This window comes from Toxorhynchites rutilus, chromosome 3 (genome assembly GCF_029784135.1).
Source record: "Toxorhynchites rutilus septentrionalis strain SRP chromosome 3, ASM2978413v1, whole genome shotgun sequence".
In the NCBI taxonomy this organism is placed as follows: domain Eukaryota; kingdom Metazoa; phylum Arthropoda; class Insecta; order Diptera; family Culicidae; genus Toxorhynchites; species Toxorhynchites rutilus.
The window spans coordinates 269,928,393-269,944,600 of NC_073746.1; the positions used below are offsets into that span (position 1 = coordinate 269,928,393).

General features: G+C 37.9%; 1 protein-coding gene across 4 annotated transcripts in view; it reads left to right on the top strand.

The window, feature by feature from the left end:
• LOC129775527 (neuropeptides capa receptor) overlaps nucleotides 1-16,208 on the top strand; it is a 237,546-nt gene that overhangs the window by 207,442 nt on the left and 13,896 nt on the right. For all 4 annotated transcript variants that reach the window (XM_055780365.1, XM_055780366.1, XM_055780364.1 and 1 more), the window contains one exon: nucleotides 4,674-4,842. In XM_055780365.1, coding sequence (XP_055636340.1) covers nucleotides 4,674-4,842 — 169 coding nt within the window. The remainder of the gene's footprint in view (nucleotides 1-4,673; nucleotides 4,843-16,208) is intronic.

Here is a 16,208-nt window from a genome sequence, read left to right on the forward strand (position 1 = left end):
AAATATGACTTATTTCAAGAAGAAATTTAACCTTTCAACGTTAAGGTGTAATTTAAGTGGTTATTACATGTACAGTGCGGTAAAAATCGTGATTTTTTAAGATTTTGCTTGAATTTTCATCAAGAACTGTTTATATCGACATTGCTGCCAATTAAGAAAGATAGAAGTTGGGTGTCAGAGAACAAATTGTAGGGCGGTTAGAGAGCTTCAATTTAATTGATAGAAACAATCTGGTTTAATATACATTTCTAGGATAAAATTAATAATAACACATTAAAAATTATTAACTTTTAAGTTGTTCACTTCCAAAATGTTATTAAAATTCACTAATTTAGATGTTCAACTACTATATCCTGTACTAAATTCCCTCGTCTTTCAAATGAAAGTAACAGAATCGTATTCCGTAGCGTACTTTGTAATGTAGAGCCAGTTAGAGGCAACAAAGTCCGAAACAAAAAAAAGTTCAATAACTCTGTCATTGTTGAAATTCGAACATATGCGTTGGAGGATTTTTTTTCATCAAATATGATCGTCTATCACTTCCTGAGGGAATTTGGATAAATTAATTTTTATCATGTGAGAAAGGTTTTTTTCTGACTTCAAGGGGATGAATCAAAAATCAAATTCCTCTTTTATATTCAAAAAACGAAAAATACATGCAAAAAAAAAAACGAAAAAAAAAATTTTTTTGACTCGAATATATACAGGATTAGATTATATACAGTGAAAAGAAATCAGAAACTGTATATAATCGAGTCCGCGCTGTATTAGTTACACTTTTTCTGAACAAATCCTGTTGTCTCGTAAACCTGTTCACGAATCAAAGGGTTAATTACATACATTTAGTATACCGCATATGTGTGTGTAGGCAAATAAAATATGAAAAAAATATTTTTAAGTTAAACGGTTTCATTGTGATTAAATGTAATAATAATACAGGCTTGCCATTTTGTAGCGGCAACCATTTTGGATTTATATTATTCATAATTTAGTGTGTTCTCCAGGTCAAGGCCATTCATTTGATATACATATCCCTATCAATATTTTTTTAGAATATATGGTATCAGTCATTTTGTAGCGGCAGACAAACTGGATTTTTCATATTATGGAACACGCATAATAATTATGACAAAATAAATAAAGGTGTGTTCTAAATTCAAAAGTAAACAATCAAAAGGAAGGAAATCTGTCATTTGATTCTTATATGATATAAAAAAAAAATAATTGTTATTTACAATTAATTTTTGTAACTGTCGCCATCTTGAATTTAACTTTTTCACAAATAACTGTGTTCTACTAGTCATGCCTTTTCGTTTGATACTCATATTGGTGAAGTTTTGAAAAAATCTATATTATATATATCGCCATTTTGTGGTGGCGACTATTTCAGATTTAGATTTTTCATAACTAACTGCTAGTCAAGCCGTTTCATTTGGTTCCCATATTGATGGGGTTATGAGAAAAAAATAGTCGGATATCCCCGTCAGAGATATCTTAGGTAGCCGTGATCCTGATCTTCTGCTTCATCTATACCTGTTCGTCAGAAACGCCGATGTCAACGTTTAATGATGTTTCCTTCGTTGTGTCCCTGTTTCGTATCCCTCCTATCCGATCTATAAACTTTTACATAGTCGCGGCAATACATACACACACTCTTTACAGATACACGGGCCAAAGGTTGTGCAGTCCACTGATGATTCAACAAAAGCCAAAGGTTGTACCGCTCATGACAACTCTACACGAGCTGATGATTGCGCCAGCTAGTGACCATTCTATCCTGGATTCCTCGAGAAGACGCACCACGCTAGATATGGGGTACAGACTAGGGGGGCGTTGCTGATTAATGGTCAGCTGCATCCCAATAGGAAGTATCCCGTGTCGGGCACAGGTACAGATTATTGAAGACAGCAACATCACAATTACGAAAACACTTGTAATACTAACCTCAAGCCAACCGCGAGTAATCGGTTACATATTACTAGCATAGTTATAAGGCAAACATTGTCGAGATATTGAACTCCCGACCCCGTCAGGTTGACGCCATATGAGCCTTAATAAAAATATATATTTTGGATAAAAAAAAAAATGATGTGGCATCATTTTGACGAATCACAGAAAATGACGCGAATAAAAATTGAACGAAAATGTTGTCAGCCTCAAAAAGCGACAACTCGACATGCTAGGTTGCTTCCACCTTGTCAACTGGTTGTCCCGCGTTCGGACTCCCATTTGATTTAACATGCCTCCAACCTTCGTCAAGTTGAAGTTGATTTTCAGTTGACCCGTGTGCAGACGGCCTTAGGCCGGGGATTAGCGGTTTTAAAAAACGCTGTAAACAAAATAAACTGCAGGCCTGGCATCCCTGGTTCGTTCAACTGATTTGTCAAAATAATTTTTCATAATCAATGGACATTGTACGGTGTCGACATCTGTGACGTCATTAGTGTTTATGAACAAATTCATTAGTGTTTTTTAGTGTCTAGTGTCGGAATTACATATAATACATATTTCATATAGAAAAAATAGTTTTAATTCATAATTTTTATTTTGAAAATGTGTTCATTCCATATGAAAACCCATTTTTTTCATCGCTTCACAAAAGTTGCAGAGTCAGAGTCCGGCAGATCCGTGACGAGCTTCAGCATTCGGTTTCGCATCGGACTGTCCTTCGTCACATCGAAGCGCACGGATTCAGCAGCAGGATGGCTTTGAAGCGGCCTCTCATTAGCAAGGCGAACAAGGTCAAACGGCTCGAATTCGCCAGGAAGCACGCTGATAAGCCGCTGAGTACTGTAAAACGGTGTTGTGGACAGACGAATCCAAATTTGAGCTTTTCAATCGAAAGAGGCGGGTTCGTATGTGGCGCAAGTCAGATGAAAAGCTTCAGGAGCGTCATATCCAAGGGACGGTCTAGCACGGAGGAGGCTACTTGATGAAGTGGGGGTTCTTTTCATGGGGTGAGGTGGGCAGCTTGGTAAAGATTGAGAAAATAATGACGGCAGAGTCGTACTGCAACATCCTGCATGAAATTGAGACGGACCTCGAAGTGCGCTTCGTTTTTCAGCACACATCCAAGGTAACAACGTTATCAATCCGGTCGTGTCGCTTCGAACCCCTCGAATGGCCTCCACAATGCCCGGATCTTAACCCTATTGAAAACCTGCGGGCCATCCTCGATGCTAAGATCGACAAAACCGGTGTCATAAATAAAACAATTATTTTGCAGCCCTGGAGCGCGCATGGGAAGTACTCGACCCACAACACCTGGAAAACCTTGTAGAGAGCATGCCGAAGCGTTTACAGGAGGCCTTGAAGGCTAAAGAAGGTCATATCAATTATCGAAATGTTCCTGTTGGCAGGCATAGACAGCTCAAATTGAACGATCCATTCTCACCAGAACGTGGAATTTTAATTAAGATGATGCTTGAGATTTTTCTATTGTTCGATAGTTTGTTTCACAAAATATATTATTTTATTCGTTGTAATAAATTATTATGGAGTGCCCAAATCGATTGATGCAAAAATCTTATGAATTCATCAAGATATTACTGAGAAATAAAAGTGTGTAAGAGAAGGCTTGTATCTTCGATTTCAACCAATCAGAACGCGGGATTTCCGGATAATGATTGAGATTTTTCAGTTGTTCTATAGTTAGTTTCCTGATAATATATATGTTCTACAATGTAAGTGTTATCTCGTCTATCCATCTCGTCCATGAAATGACTGAGTAATAAACGTTTGAAATTGGACAATTTTCACGATGTTATAAATTTTCGTTTTTCGATTCATACCCCCAATATGTTTCCGAAAGACATAATCCTATGTAAAGAAATATGATTACTTACTCATCCACTAGTACGACATCCAGTAGGATTTCATGTGTGGGTAAACCCCCATTAAACAAACATCTTATCGTCCCAAACATTAAGCATCCCTCCCTGAACTTTAGATGGTAACTTTAGACTCAGATGAACCGCTCAAAGTTGACGGAAATCATTCAAACTTAACATGCAAATACAGTTGCCTAAATTATTCACCAGAAACCGTAAATTTCCCAAAAGTTCCCCATTTATTTGCGAACAATCCTACCCAATGTCGACGCAAATAAAACTTCCGTTATCGGTTTTGCAGTGTTGCTGCCTGGCAGGCTACATGCAAATAAGGAAACAAAGCCGAAGCAAACAACAAAACAGTTCCGAACGCTAATTTTCTCCATGCTCCCGGCTTAACACAACTCCAAGTTTACAGGCAATGATTTGTGTTTATTCGCAAGCTACTCGTGTTTTTCTTTAAAAGAAAGGAAGAAAGAAAAAAATATAACAAACTTCTCTTGTTAGACATAGTGCCGCTGCTTTTCACCCACCATCAAACCAAACCCTTTACAAATTGATTGATTGACCCAGAAATCGCGAATGTCAGTTTCGGACAAGGGTGCCAAAGGATCGCCAGTGATTTTTTACTCCGAAAAATCATACCCTGAACCGTAAATGACGAGAAGGGTCCCTTATGTAATGAAAGCCAAGCAAATTATTCAGTAACTAATACCGGTATAAGATTTCCATAGTACTCACTTTTTTCCCTGAGGGTGTTTTTTATCATCTTTGAACAAATTCTGGAAATATACACACAAAAAATGTATGTTTTTACGACATTTCTATGTTTTCGTCCCACAGCACCATCAATCCGATTCTTTACAACGTGATGTCACATCGGTATCGTGTGGCGTTCCGGGAAACCCTCTGCGGCCGGCGACGAGGCCACGGATCTGGGTTTGCAAGAGATCAATCGAGCTTCCGCGAGACCACGATGGATGTCAACGTGGGCTGTGAGACGTCAAGGCTGGTAAGTGCTCACGCTTTGGTATTTCTGTGTTAGATTAAGGCTTAACAGCATAAGATTTAACTGTCACTACTAAGATCCACAAGTGATTAATCGTGCGGAAACTGGGGAATGCCTCCTCACGATGGAGTCCGTGTGAAGCTGCTATCCGGAAATCCAGCCTTCACTCAATTCGGAAGAAAGGGAAAACACAACGCAATGAAAAGTCCTTGTCAGGTTTAAACGTTCCGGTTGGCGGAAAAGGAAGGGGAAAAGAAAAAATACGCCCTCTGTCGGCTGAACAAATGGTCCGCCATTAATTATAAAAATGATCAAGTACTGTTCTCCGGAAGGCCAAACAACAGCAGTATCACGCAGTGAAGTGAATACGTCTATTATGCTGGAAGACTGGAAGAAACAATTTTTGTTCCAATTTCGCTTCAATAGCCTCTGCGTTGAATCCTTCCAATGAAAGACCAAAACTTCTCATATCGTGTACATTTTTATCGTGCTGTCCAAATTGAGCGTAACGAATAATACATAATATGAGGGGCATAGCCAGCGGAGATTCCATTGTTGAACCCACGGTGAGATGATCACACTTACACTCCCCTCAGCAGCAGCAATCTAAAATGCTGCGGCAGCTTCTCTGCCAACGAAAAAATCCCACAATGGCAATTGCTTAGGTCAGCAAGGCGATTGAATCTATGAAGCTAACTTTGGTGGATACAAAACCGACTTCCAGAAACGAGTATTTCGATGAACGAAATGCCGGGTATGCCGGGTATGATTGTGGCTTCTGTTTCTCAGGATGGTAAATTATATTCCTCCGACCTCGCATTGAAACACTTCGAGAGAATTTTTGAAGGTGTACTCACTCTAAATTTTACTCGTTTAAAACATCCGATATTTTACAATTGAATTATCTGAACTCAATTGTATTGAATTCAGCAAAATCGTAACTTAAAATTACTTTATAGAATGAGAAAACTTCCCCTTGGTTAAATCATTTCGCACTTCATAAATAACACATGTCTCTGGTGTGTCCTTCGGCCATGTCTGGAATTCATTTTGTGCTCATTGGAAAACACGACGGCCCCAAAGAAGACACTCTTCATCAGTCAGAATTTATGATATGGGAATACATGCGTGAGTAGGGGACCTGTTTCTTGTTTTGCTTTGAAGTAGCCCCCCTACCTTTTTGCGCATTGCAGATTCGTATTTTATCCGAAAATGTAATTCGTTGTCACTTCTTATGGCCCGAACAGCAAAGTTTGCAAAGCACTGGGTGGACAGAGGATGGAATTGAAAGCACCCAGTTATAGGAATGCTTTCAAATTGATGACGTTTGAAAATCTAACCTATTTAGTTCGAATGATAAATTGGGTAATACTTCAAGCAGTATGTATATGTGACTGTGTGTTTCACGACTTGGACAATACGAAAAGGTTCATTATATCTCTGAACAAAATATGGCAAATGGAGGTTTTCGAACTGACACGGCATGGAATGGCATTTTCTTCCACTTTATTGGGATAACATATATTTGTAGTTTGTGATGGTGGAGGCGAGGAGTTTACCAAACAATAGCTTGATTGGGATTGTATTTTTGTGGCCATCAGGAGTCCTTGGTTTGTCCTGATTGCACCCAATACATTTAAACGCACATGCCTATGACTCGCACTAATGATAAAACATTTGAGATAGTTGTACATTGTAGATATGGCCTATTTCATTTGTTTTAGCATTACGAGCACATGTAAAGATTACGGCAATTATGGAGATTATTATCGACACTATAAATTGTAACGAGCGTTCCTGGTTCCTAACTTTCTGATTTTTATAGATAGAAGTAAACATAGTTCGACAATGTTGTAGCCCTAGTTTTTGCAAGCAACTTTGTAGAACAAAGTTTTTTTCTATCTATTGAAAAAAAGGAATATAGCACTTTTTCTAAGCTGCGTTAGTCACCATGAGATAAACTTGCTCTAACTTTTTTATTTCTACTAGCTGACCCGTGAAACTTCGTCTCGCCTAAAATTTATGTTTCGTTATCACATCCACGTTTTCTTACTGATGGGTCCAGTAGCCCCCATACCCTTAGAGAGGGGGTAGGTGTGTGGAACCGTCATAGAAACGTTTATCGATCCATAAAACCTCTATATGCTAAGGTTGATTCCATTTGTTTGATTAGTTCTCGAGAGGGGAAAAGAGTGTCAAACCACCAGAAAAACATTTTTTTCGATATGGAGGTTTTAGGGAGCAATAAAACCTCCAAATGCCAAATTTGGTTCTATTTTCTTCATTAGTTCTCGAGTTATGCATAAATTTGTGTTTAAGTCTTTTTCCCAGCAGCTTCTTTGGTGCCTTTGAGAATGCATCAATGCATTAAACTGACGTTATGGCGAAGCAGGCGTTAAAGATGTGCTCCAAAAAAATATTTGGGGAATACCAAGCAACTTGAATGTCTTACTGGAATGTTATAAGTTATTTGGGTTCGCGTGCTTGATTAGCCACCAACAAAGTAAATTTCGTTCTGGAATTTTGTATGTGATTAGGTTTCGCTTGATAGTAACAAAACTTCCTCTACTAAAGGTTACAGCTGCGCTTCTCTCGAGCATGAGAAAGTAATGCAACTTTTTTTGAGGCCAATAATATTAACAGAAGCGTTTTTTAGAATAGCGCAAAATGATGAGATGTGTTTATATTCCTAGTAGTTTCAAGCCACCAATGTATGGCTCTGTATGCATGCTATGGCGAACGCTTGTTTGGGGCTTGGTTTACGAACGATGCCTAGAGGTGCGATTCCACTGATGCAATACTAAATAACATGTAGCATGATATTTGATACTTGCAAGTGTTGTCATTGTTGTTGTTTCCATGCGGCGCCAAAGATATATTGATGTAGTTATGAGATGTGGAATAATGGTGCTGGTGTAACATGTATATAATCGACTATAGCCGAGTATATGTCAATTGCGAAAAAGGCCACTGGAATAGCGTTCGAGGTAAATTTTCAATGCATTGACATGACATAAATTGCGACATACGATCAGCTTGTGTATTGTTTTACGAGGGCAAGAATGAATCATCAATCAATTATCGTCAACTGATTCTACAATGAAAAAACTATTTCAGAGATTATTCTACTAAGCAGTTGTTTCGAAAATTTCACAGCATTATAGAATAATATCCGAAGGTATAAACAAGCGACTTATATAAAATAACAGCGTAGTTCTACGTCAACAATGCGGTCGTATCTTGGACTCAACCTCCTATATATATTTTTTTTTATCCAAAATATATATTTTTATTAAGGCTCATATGGCGTCAACCTGACGGGGCCGGGAGTTCAATATTTCGACAATGTTTGCCTTATAACTATGTTAGTAATATGTAACCGATTACTCGCGGTTGGCTCGAGGTTAGTATTACAAGTGTTTTAGTAATTGTGATGTTGCTGTCTCCAATGCTCTGTACCTGTTCCCGACACGGGATACTTCCTTTTGGGATGCAGCTGACCATTAATCAGCAACGCCCCCTAGTCTGTACCCCATATCTAGCGTGGTGTGTCTTCTCAACTCGAGGAATCCAGGATAGAATGGTCACTAGCCGGCGCAAACATCAGCTCGTGTAGAGTTGTCATAAGCGGTACAACCTTTGGCTCTTGTTGAATGATCAGTGGACTGCACAACCTTTGGCCCGTGTATCTGTAAAGAGTGTGTGTATGTATTGCCGCGACTAAGTGAAAGTTTATCGATCGGATAGGAGGGATATGAAACGGGGACACAACGAAGGAAACATCATTAAACGTTGACATCGGCGTTTCTGAGGAACAGGTATAGATGAAGCAGAAGATCAGCAAATTACTTTATTAAACGATTTTATTTAGCTTGTACTGTTCGTATATATGTTTGTATGTCTGTAGGGTTGTCCCACATTAATAGAAATTTGACCAATAGGAACTGCTAATCTTTGACCATTTTATAACTGCTAATCTTGAAAAATCCAATTTGACCGTCGATACAAAAGCTGATTCTATATCATCTCAAAAAAAGGTTAATTGAGATATGTGTATCAAACGAACGAACTTGACTTGGAGAACACACTATGTATTTTCTGCAATTCACTCAATATCGATATCAAACGACATTTTTTGACTGATAGAATACAGTACAATGGTTTTATTGTAGAGAAATATTCTAATGAATCAGATAATGTACTAAAAACTAGAAAATAAAATAAGTAAAAAAACTTTTTGAATTAAACGGTTTAATTGTGATTAAACATAATAATGTACTAAAAGCTAGAAAATAATTAGGCAGTTAGCAGTTATCACACCTCTCCTTCATTAGTCTAGGGCATTGATAGACTAAAATAAAATCGTGGGACACGTTGAATTTCCATTATCCACAATTAGCTACTTCATCATATGTCCCACGATGTTATTTTAGTCTTATCAATGACCTAGACTAATGAAGGAGAGGTGTGATAACTGCTCACTGCTACTTGCCTCATTATTTTCTTGCTTTTAGTACATTATTATGTTTAATCACAACTAAACCGTTTAACTTAAAAAGTTTTTTTTTTACTTATTTTATTTCATATTGTGTGAAATTTTATGTCGCAAACAAAATTTCTTGTGCCGAATCGTTGGAAATGTTGCAAGGCTACATTTATTCCTCAACATAGTTTCCTTGGAGGGCAATACACTTGGTATTTCGAGTTTCCAACATTTCGATTCCCTTTCTGTAGTACGAAACGTCTAAGTCTTTGAAATATGCCTATGTCAGACACGCTGCAGACTGCCTATTGGACTCAGGAGTGTGGTAATGAATCCACGCTTCATCCATTGTCACAAAACGTCGAAGGAAGTCCACTCGATTATGCTTCAACAATACAAAATCGGCTGTTCAATCATCAACGCGCCACTGTTTTTGTCGACGGTCAGGAAACGCGGCACCCATCGCGCGGATAATTTTTTCATGTCCAAAATGTCGTGCAGGAGTTTTTCCCATTAAAAAAAAATGTTTGGTGTAAATACGATAATCATCTTTTTCCATTTTCTATACGAATGCTCAGGTAGTGATACTAAAATAACTGTACTTTGTGAACAAATAAACGAAATGTCATGAAACTCCACACATAAGCTAGTCTCTTCGTCTCTCGAATTGAATCTTGTTCATTGAAAGTGGATGACCGAAGCCGAATTGCTGGGCCTTTCGATGGTCCTCCCATCAGATACAGTAACCTCGTTCGCTTCTTTCGACGCAGAATGTCAGTGTGTCTGAAACTATTTCTCGCTTACAACAGTTTTTGGGTCTTCTCCAGCTTCTGTTTTACGATGACTCAATATTTCCCGGCTGGGCAGAGTTCTGGCATGTTGGGAGAATTCTTGTCATTGTGCCTTGTGCACGTTGTTGGCGGCATACCACTCGATGACCTTTGTTCCGTAACAGAAGGATACCAAATCCGATCAGAACAACGAACACGGAACAATTGTGTTGCTTCTGGGAAGGCAGCAGACTTTTCCAGACACTCGTTCACAGAAATTTTCTAGTTGACGGTCCCGATTGCAATGAATGCACGGCTATAGACGACATTCCTAACTTGTTTGCAGCATTCCGGACAGAGAAGTATTAGTAGTGAGGGCAAAATGGTCAGCGGGGGTAAAGTGGTCACTTGTTTGTTCGGTAGTATAACTATTGACTATTGATTATGTTTGAATAGTTTCATGACTTTTGATTCACCCTGTACGCATCGTATTTAAGGATTTTCTCGAGAAATTTATAGTCCGATGCTCCAGTTATCACATTTCGCGTCCGATGCGAATCCTTTCAGCCAATCCTTGGACGGAATAGGAATTGGTTGGAAGAACTCGTGTTTTTACATGAACCTGGTAACGCAGATGGAAAGAGATTCGATTTCAATTATCCGACCCTCAAGATTGCTACAATGTTGAATACCAGAAAATTTCCCGATGTAACAAGCACCAATGTTAGGTGCGAAGCATTTCCAGGTTTCCACGATGGGGATTTACAAGAGCTGGAAAACGAATTTCATACCCCAAAAGAGCCTCAGAAATCGAATTTCTGAAAATAATTGACGGTTGAGGAATGACCAAAAAATACTACTATTGAGGTAAGGTATACCGGGGCAAGTTGAAATTCGGGGTAAGTTAAAACGGAAATCATAACTTCCACTAGAAATGATGGATTTACGTGATAAAAATATATATAGTTAACATTATCATTCAACCGTTCTTATGACAGCCATTACCAGAATATTGGAATGCTTTATCGCAATCCACGCCTTTGTTCACCTTGTCTTGCTCCGTGAAATTAAAACAAACATTTTTGCGCGCTGACTGAATCGGTCCGAAAACACTGATTTTTTTCAAAAATATTGCCAGAATTGCACGTCAGGTAATCGAATAGGGATAATCAAGTGTAGTGGTTTCGAAAACTAAACTGAAAAATCTTTTTCCGTATAGCTCTGAGCATTTAAGCTCACCCCATGTTTTTTTCAACCCTGGGGTAAGTAGAAACCAATGAAAATCGGCTTTTTTTAAACATTGCTGCAGATGCCGGACATAATTTGTTGGTGATTGCTGTATGAATGAATGATGATAAATTAAAAAAATAAGAATCATTCATATTTCATTCCTCAGTATGTTCTACATAATTTTTGAATACACATGATACTGAAAATAATGATACATGATACATGTAAAATTTGTTAATTTTGCAACTAGGGGTCGTTAAAATGTTACGTAACTCAATGTTACTACTACACTGCGTTTCACAACTATAGAACCACTCATTTTTTCTGAGTTCCCTGAGATATGTCGGAAGTCGGTTGAATTGAAGTATATAGTGTAGGACATAACAAATATCTTCAATTAAAATACTGACCATTTGAACATTATTGTTGTGTTCAGGCGCGAAACATTCAAAAAACAAAAATTCCACTGTTTCATAACTATACAACCAGATGGAAAAACTCTCACTCCTTTACTAAATTAACGCCAATTTCACATGAATTACATTAGGTTTCTAATTCATAGATCATCTTCAGTTCCCAATCCGTTCAAATAACCCATTCGGGGTGTTTTTGACCAAGCTGCGCCATGTTGTAGTGTATACCTTGTTCTACGCAGAGGATACTGCTTGTTTATGCTCTTCAAATCACTCATACTGCTTGTAAGCTGCGTCTACTATTCGTACAATCACTCCTCATAAGTTCTTGATAGGGTTTTGATCTGGTAAACAAGCTGACCAGTCCAGAATCTTAAGCCCCTATTCAATAAACCATGCCTTGAATTTCCGGATTTTATGAATTGTACAAACAAAAGTAAATGAAATGATTCTGTAGTACTTCATTGACCTTCTGACTGTACATTGGCGTTGATGAAAAGCTATCTGAATCAGGTCGTTTTAAAAATATTTTCCTCAAACCATCAAACTACCGCCTGCAAAATTACCAGTTGAAAAATTACGTGACAGTTCCGTAAGTCCTACTAATATGAAGAAATTCTATCAAAGTTGAATTTCTTTTTATCAGAGCAGTTCTCCTGAAATAATTAAACCCATAGGATTGGCTTCCACATTAGTTTTCAACACCGCAGCTTTGGAGATGAGATTTTTATGGTTTGGGGAGAATTTTCTCAAAAAGGCCTGGTTTTGGCAGGTTATCGTCAACACGAATGAACGGTTAGAATTGCAAAGAAGTACTTCAGAATTTACTGTTTTTACATAAAAAAACAATGTGGTAATTGGGTAATTTGGGATCAATTCATAAAATCCGGAAAGTCATGGCATGGTTCGATGAATATGGGCTTCAGATTCTGGACTGGTCAGCTTGTTTACCAGATCAAAACCGTATCAAGAACTTATGAAGAGTGATCGTACGAATAGTAGAGTCAGCTTACAAGTAGTATGAGTGATTTAAAGAGCTTAAACGAGCAGTATCCTATGCGTAGAACAAGGTACACCCTACAACATGGCGCAGCTTGGTCAAAACCACCCCGAATGGGTTATTTGAACGGATTGGGAACTGAAGATGATCTATGAATTAGAAACCTAATGTAATTCATGTGAAATTGGCGTTAATTTAGTAAAGGAGTGAGAGTTATTCCATCTGGTTCTATAGTTATGAAACGCTGGAATTTTTGTTTTTTTGGATGTTTCGCGCCTGAACACAACAATAAAAGTTCCTATTATGTAGTGTCCATTTCGCGTGTATTAGACTACTCCCCCACATCTCACGTGTACCAAAACCCTGTTTTCCAAATGTTTATATGTAATTCCTTCAATATAGTGTTTCATAAATAAGTTGTAGATAATTTTAGAAGCAAAACCGCTCATTAAACTCATGATAGTTCCGCGTTTCAACTTACCCCGCTCTACGGGCAAGTTGGAAAAATGAATATAAAAACTAAACATTTTCAAAATTGATATTTTTCGAAACATCCAGTGTGAATCCCTATTTTTCATCGAAAGTCATCTGTTATACCTTGTATATGCTGTAAACAGATTTCAATTATTCTTCGATTGTTATATCGAACATCCGAAGTGCGGTTATTGCTAATTGAAAAAAGAGAGTATCAAACTTGAGTAATATGTTTTTCAGACTAATGAAATAGATTGTTCTATGCAACAAATATTTTTAATAGGACAGATTTTTGAAAGAAAAAGTACAGATGAAAAAGATTTTACCCCTTCTAGTACAGATGAATATGTGGCAACACTGGTTGCAAGCAACAGAGCGTGTGTGGACGGCGAGAGGCTGGGTTTCCATCACTCGATGATTGTTGCATGGACGAAATAATACACAAAAATGGTCAGCTCAGGGCCCTGATTTATGAACTCACGATAACTCGCTAGTAAGCGGGTCCACAATCAATTAGATCATGATTTTTTTTTAGATTTTTTCATGGATTTTTCATCAGTGAATTTTTATTCCGACTTACACTGTGGGCACGCGTATTGTAGAGTTTGCCATTCAGAATATATTCAAGTCATATTATTTGGCATAAGAAATCTCAACTTAAGTACTAATAAAAATGATGCAAGATAATACCTACGTTGAGACGGCAAAAGCCTCTTTATTAACGTTAATGCTATTCGAAAATGTTTCCAAACGTGAGCATAAAACCGTTCGGTATAATTTTTCAATTTTCGCTTCAATACATAAGTTGGAAGTAATATCAAACTGGTTTAATCTAATCTAGAGCGTTGATGAATATCGTAATTGATCGAATCATACACAATCCTTCTAGCTGAAACCTTCAACTCTACTTTTAAATATTATAATTTTATTAACAATAGCATAGCATTCGTATGGAATTCCTAAATTCACATCCACCTTCGTCAGAGGATATGTAATTCATAGAATTTACGTTATTCCAATTGCCTCTGATTTCAGTACAGCAATCTTTTTGGGAAAATGAATGGGTGCCTGAAGCGAGTACTGACGAATACGCAGAAATGTAGTAGTATGCTATAAACGAAAAATTACTCGTTTGTCAACAATTTTCCGCTGACATCCCGCTTCACTCGAATCGCACACCACGTCGTATAGTATAAACTTCAAGGTTATCGACGGAGTTACGATAACAACAAGCAAAATTTTATACAAGGTTTAACTACGAACAAATGTAGAGAAATAACTCTAACCGTCATCTGTGTTATAAACCAAAACTATCGATTGAAATCGCTAATATCCTTCGTACGGTGTATTTACTCTATGTAAGAAATAACACGCTGTTCAAAGTATTCCACAATAGGAAGCCTAACAAGATTAAAGCAGCATTTATGAACATGAAATCGAGGGATGTTGAGTTTCGGCAATCGATTTTTCTTTCTTGAACGATATTTTTTGCTGCTCCATAACACAGTAAACCACAAAGCTTCTCCATTCGAAATATCAGTCAGATATTGCAATTTCCGGATGCTAATGATTTATTGTATACTCGGCTCCTCTGATAGGTCACGTTTTGTGGAACCTCTCTATTCAGGATGTTCCCTTGCATTAACGAGATGAGACCATTTTGCGCCAATCGTAAATCAGCATTGCTGGGCAGCAGCGTTCCAGAGGAAACGGGAATTCCCAATAAAATACCCTTACACATTCGTGACATTTGCCCCCGCGGGCGGGTGGGACAGTTTTAATCCACTTTCATTCGTTTTCCATCCACTAATTTTCTGGATACCGTCCATAAAAAGAACATATTCCGAGGGACGTGCATTCGAAGAAACGCTTGAACCTGGTTCACGCTTGGGATGACATAACTAGCGCGATCTTATTTGCCATTAGCAGAAAGGGAAAAAACGCGCTGAATATATATATATTCGACCGAGGGAAGAGTGATAAGCACAACGTGATGAATCGGACCATCATATGGATGATAAAATATCGGATTTCTCATTACGTCTATATAGATGAATTGTTACTCTACACATGGCAATGGTTTCATGCGATTGAAATGCTGGGATGTATTGATTATCGTCCTTTGGCATGTTAAATATATGATTAGCAATAATTGGGCTCATTTCTTTCTATTAATACACGATTTGAATACACATTCAATGAATCCATCTCGCATATGTTCATCGCCAGTAGGATCACAGCTGTATTAACTGTTGTTGACATCAAAGCGTATAATTCCGATTTCGACGATATCCACTATTCATCTTCTGTCTATACATATAAAAATGGATTTCTGTCTGTCTGTCTGATTCTTATGGACTCGGAAACTACTGAACCGATCAACATGAAAATTGGTATGTAGGGTTTTTTGGGGCCGGGGAAGTTTTTCGTGATAGTTTGAGACCAACCCCCCCTCCCCCCTCTCTAAAGGGTGGTTTCGTACAAATGAAACATAAATTTTTTGCATTGCTCGAGAATTATTCAAGCAAATGAAATCAAATTAGGCATATTGAGGTTTTAGGGTGCAATAAATGTTTCTATGGTGTTTAGACTCTCCAACCCCCCTGTCTAAGAGGGGGCTGCCATACAAATGAAATACAAATTTCTGCATTACTCGAGAATTAATCAAGCAAATGAAACAAAATTTGGCATATGGACGTTTTAGGGTGCAATAAATGTTTTACGGTGGTTAGATACTCTTCCCCCCTCTCTTAGGGGGGGGGGGGGGCTGCCATACAAATGAAACACAATTATCTGCATTACACAAAAATTAATAAGGAAAATGAAACCAAATTAGGTATATTTAAATTTTAGGGTGCAATAAATGTATCTATGATGGTTAGACACTCCACCCCCTCTCTAAGGGGGCGCTGACATACAAATGAAAAACAGTTTTCTGCATTACTCGAGAATTAATCAAGCAAATGAGACCAAATTTGGCATGTGGAGGTTATAGGGTG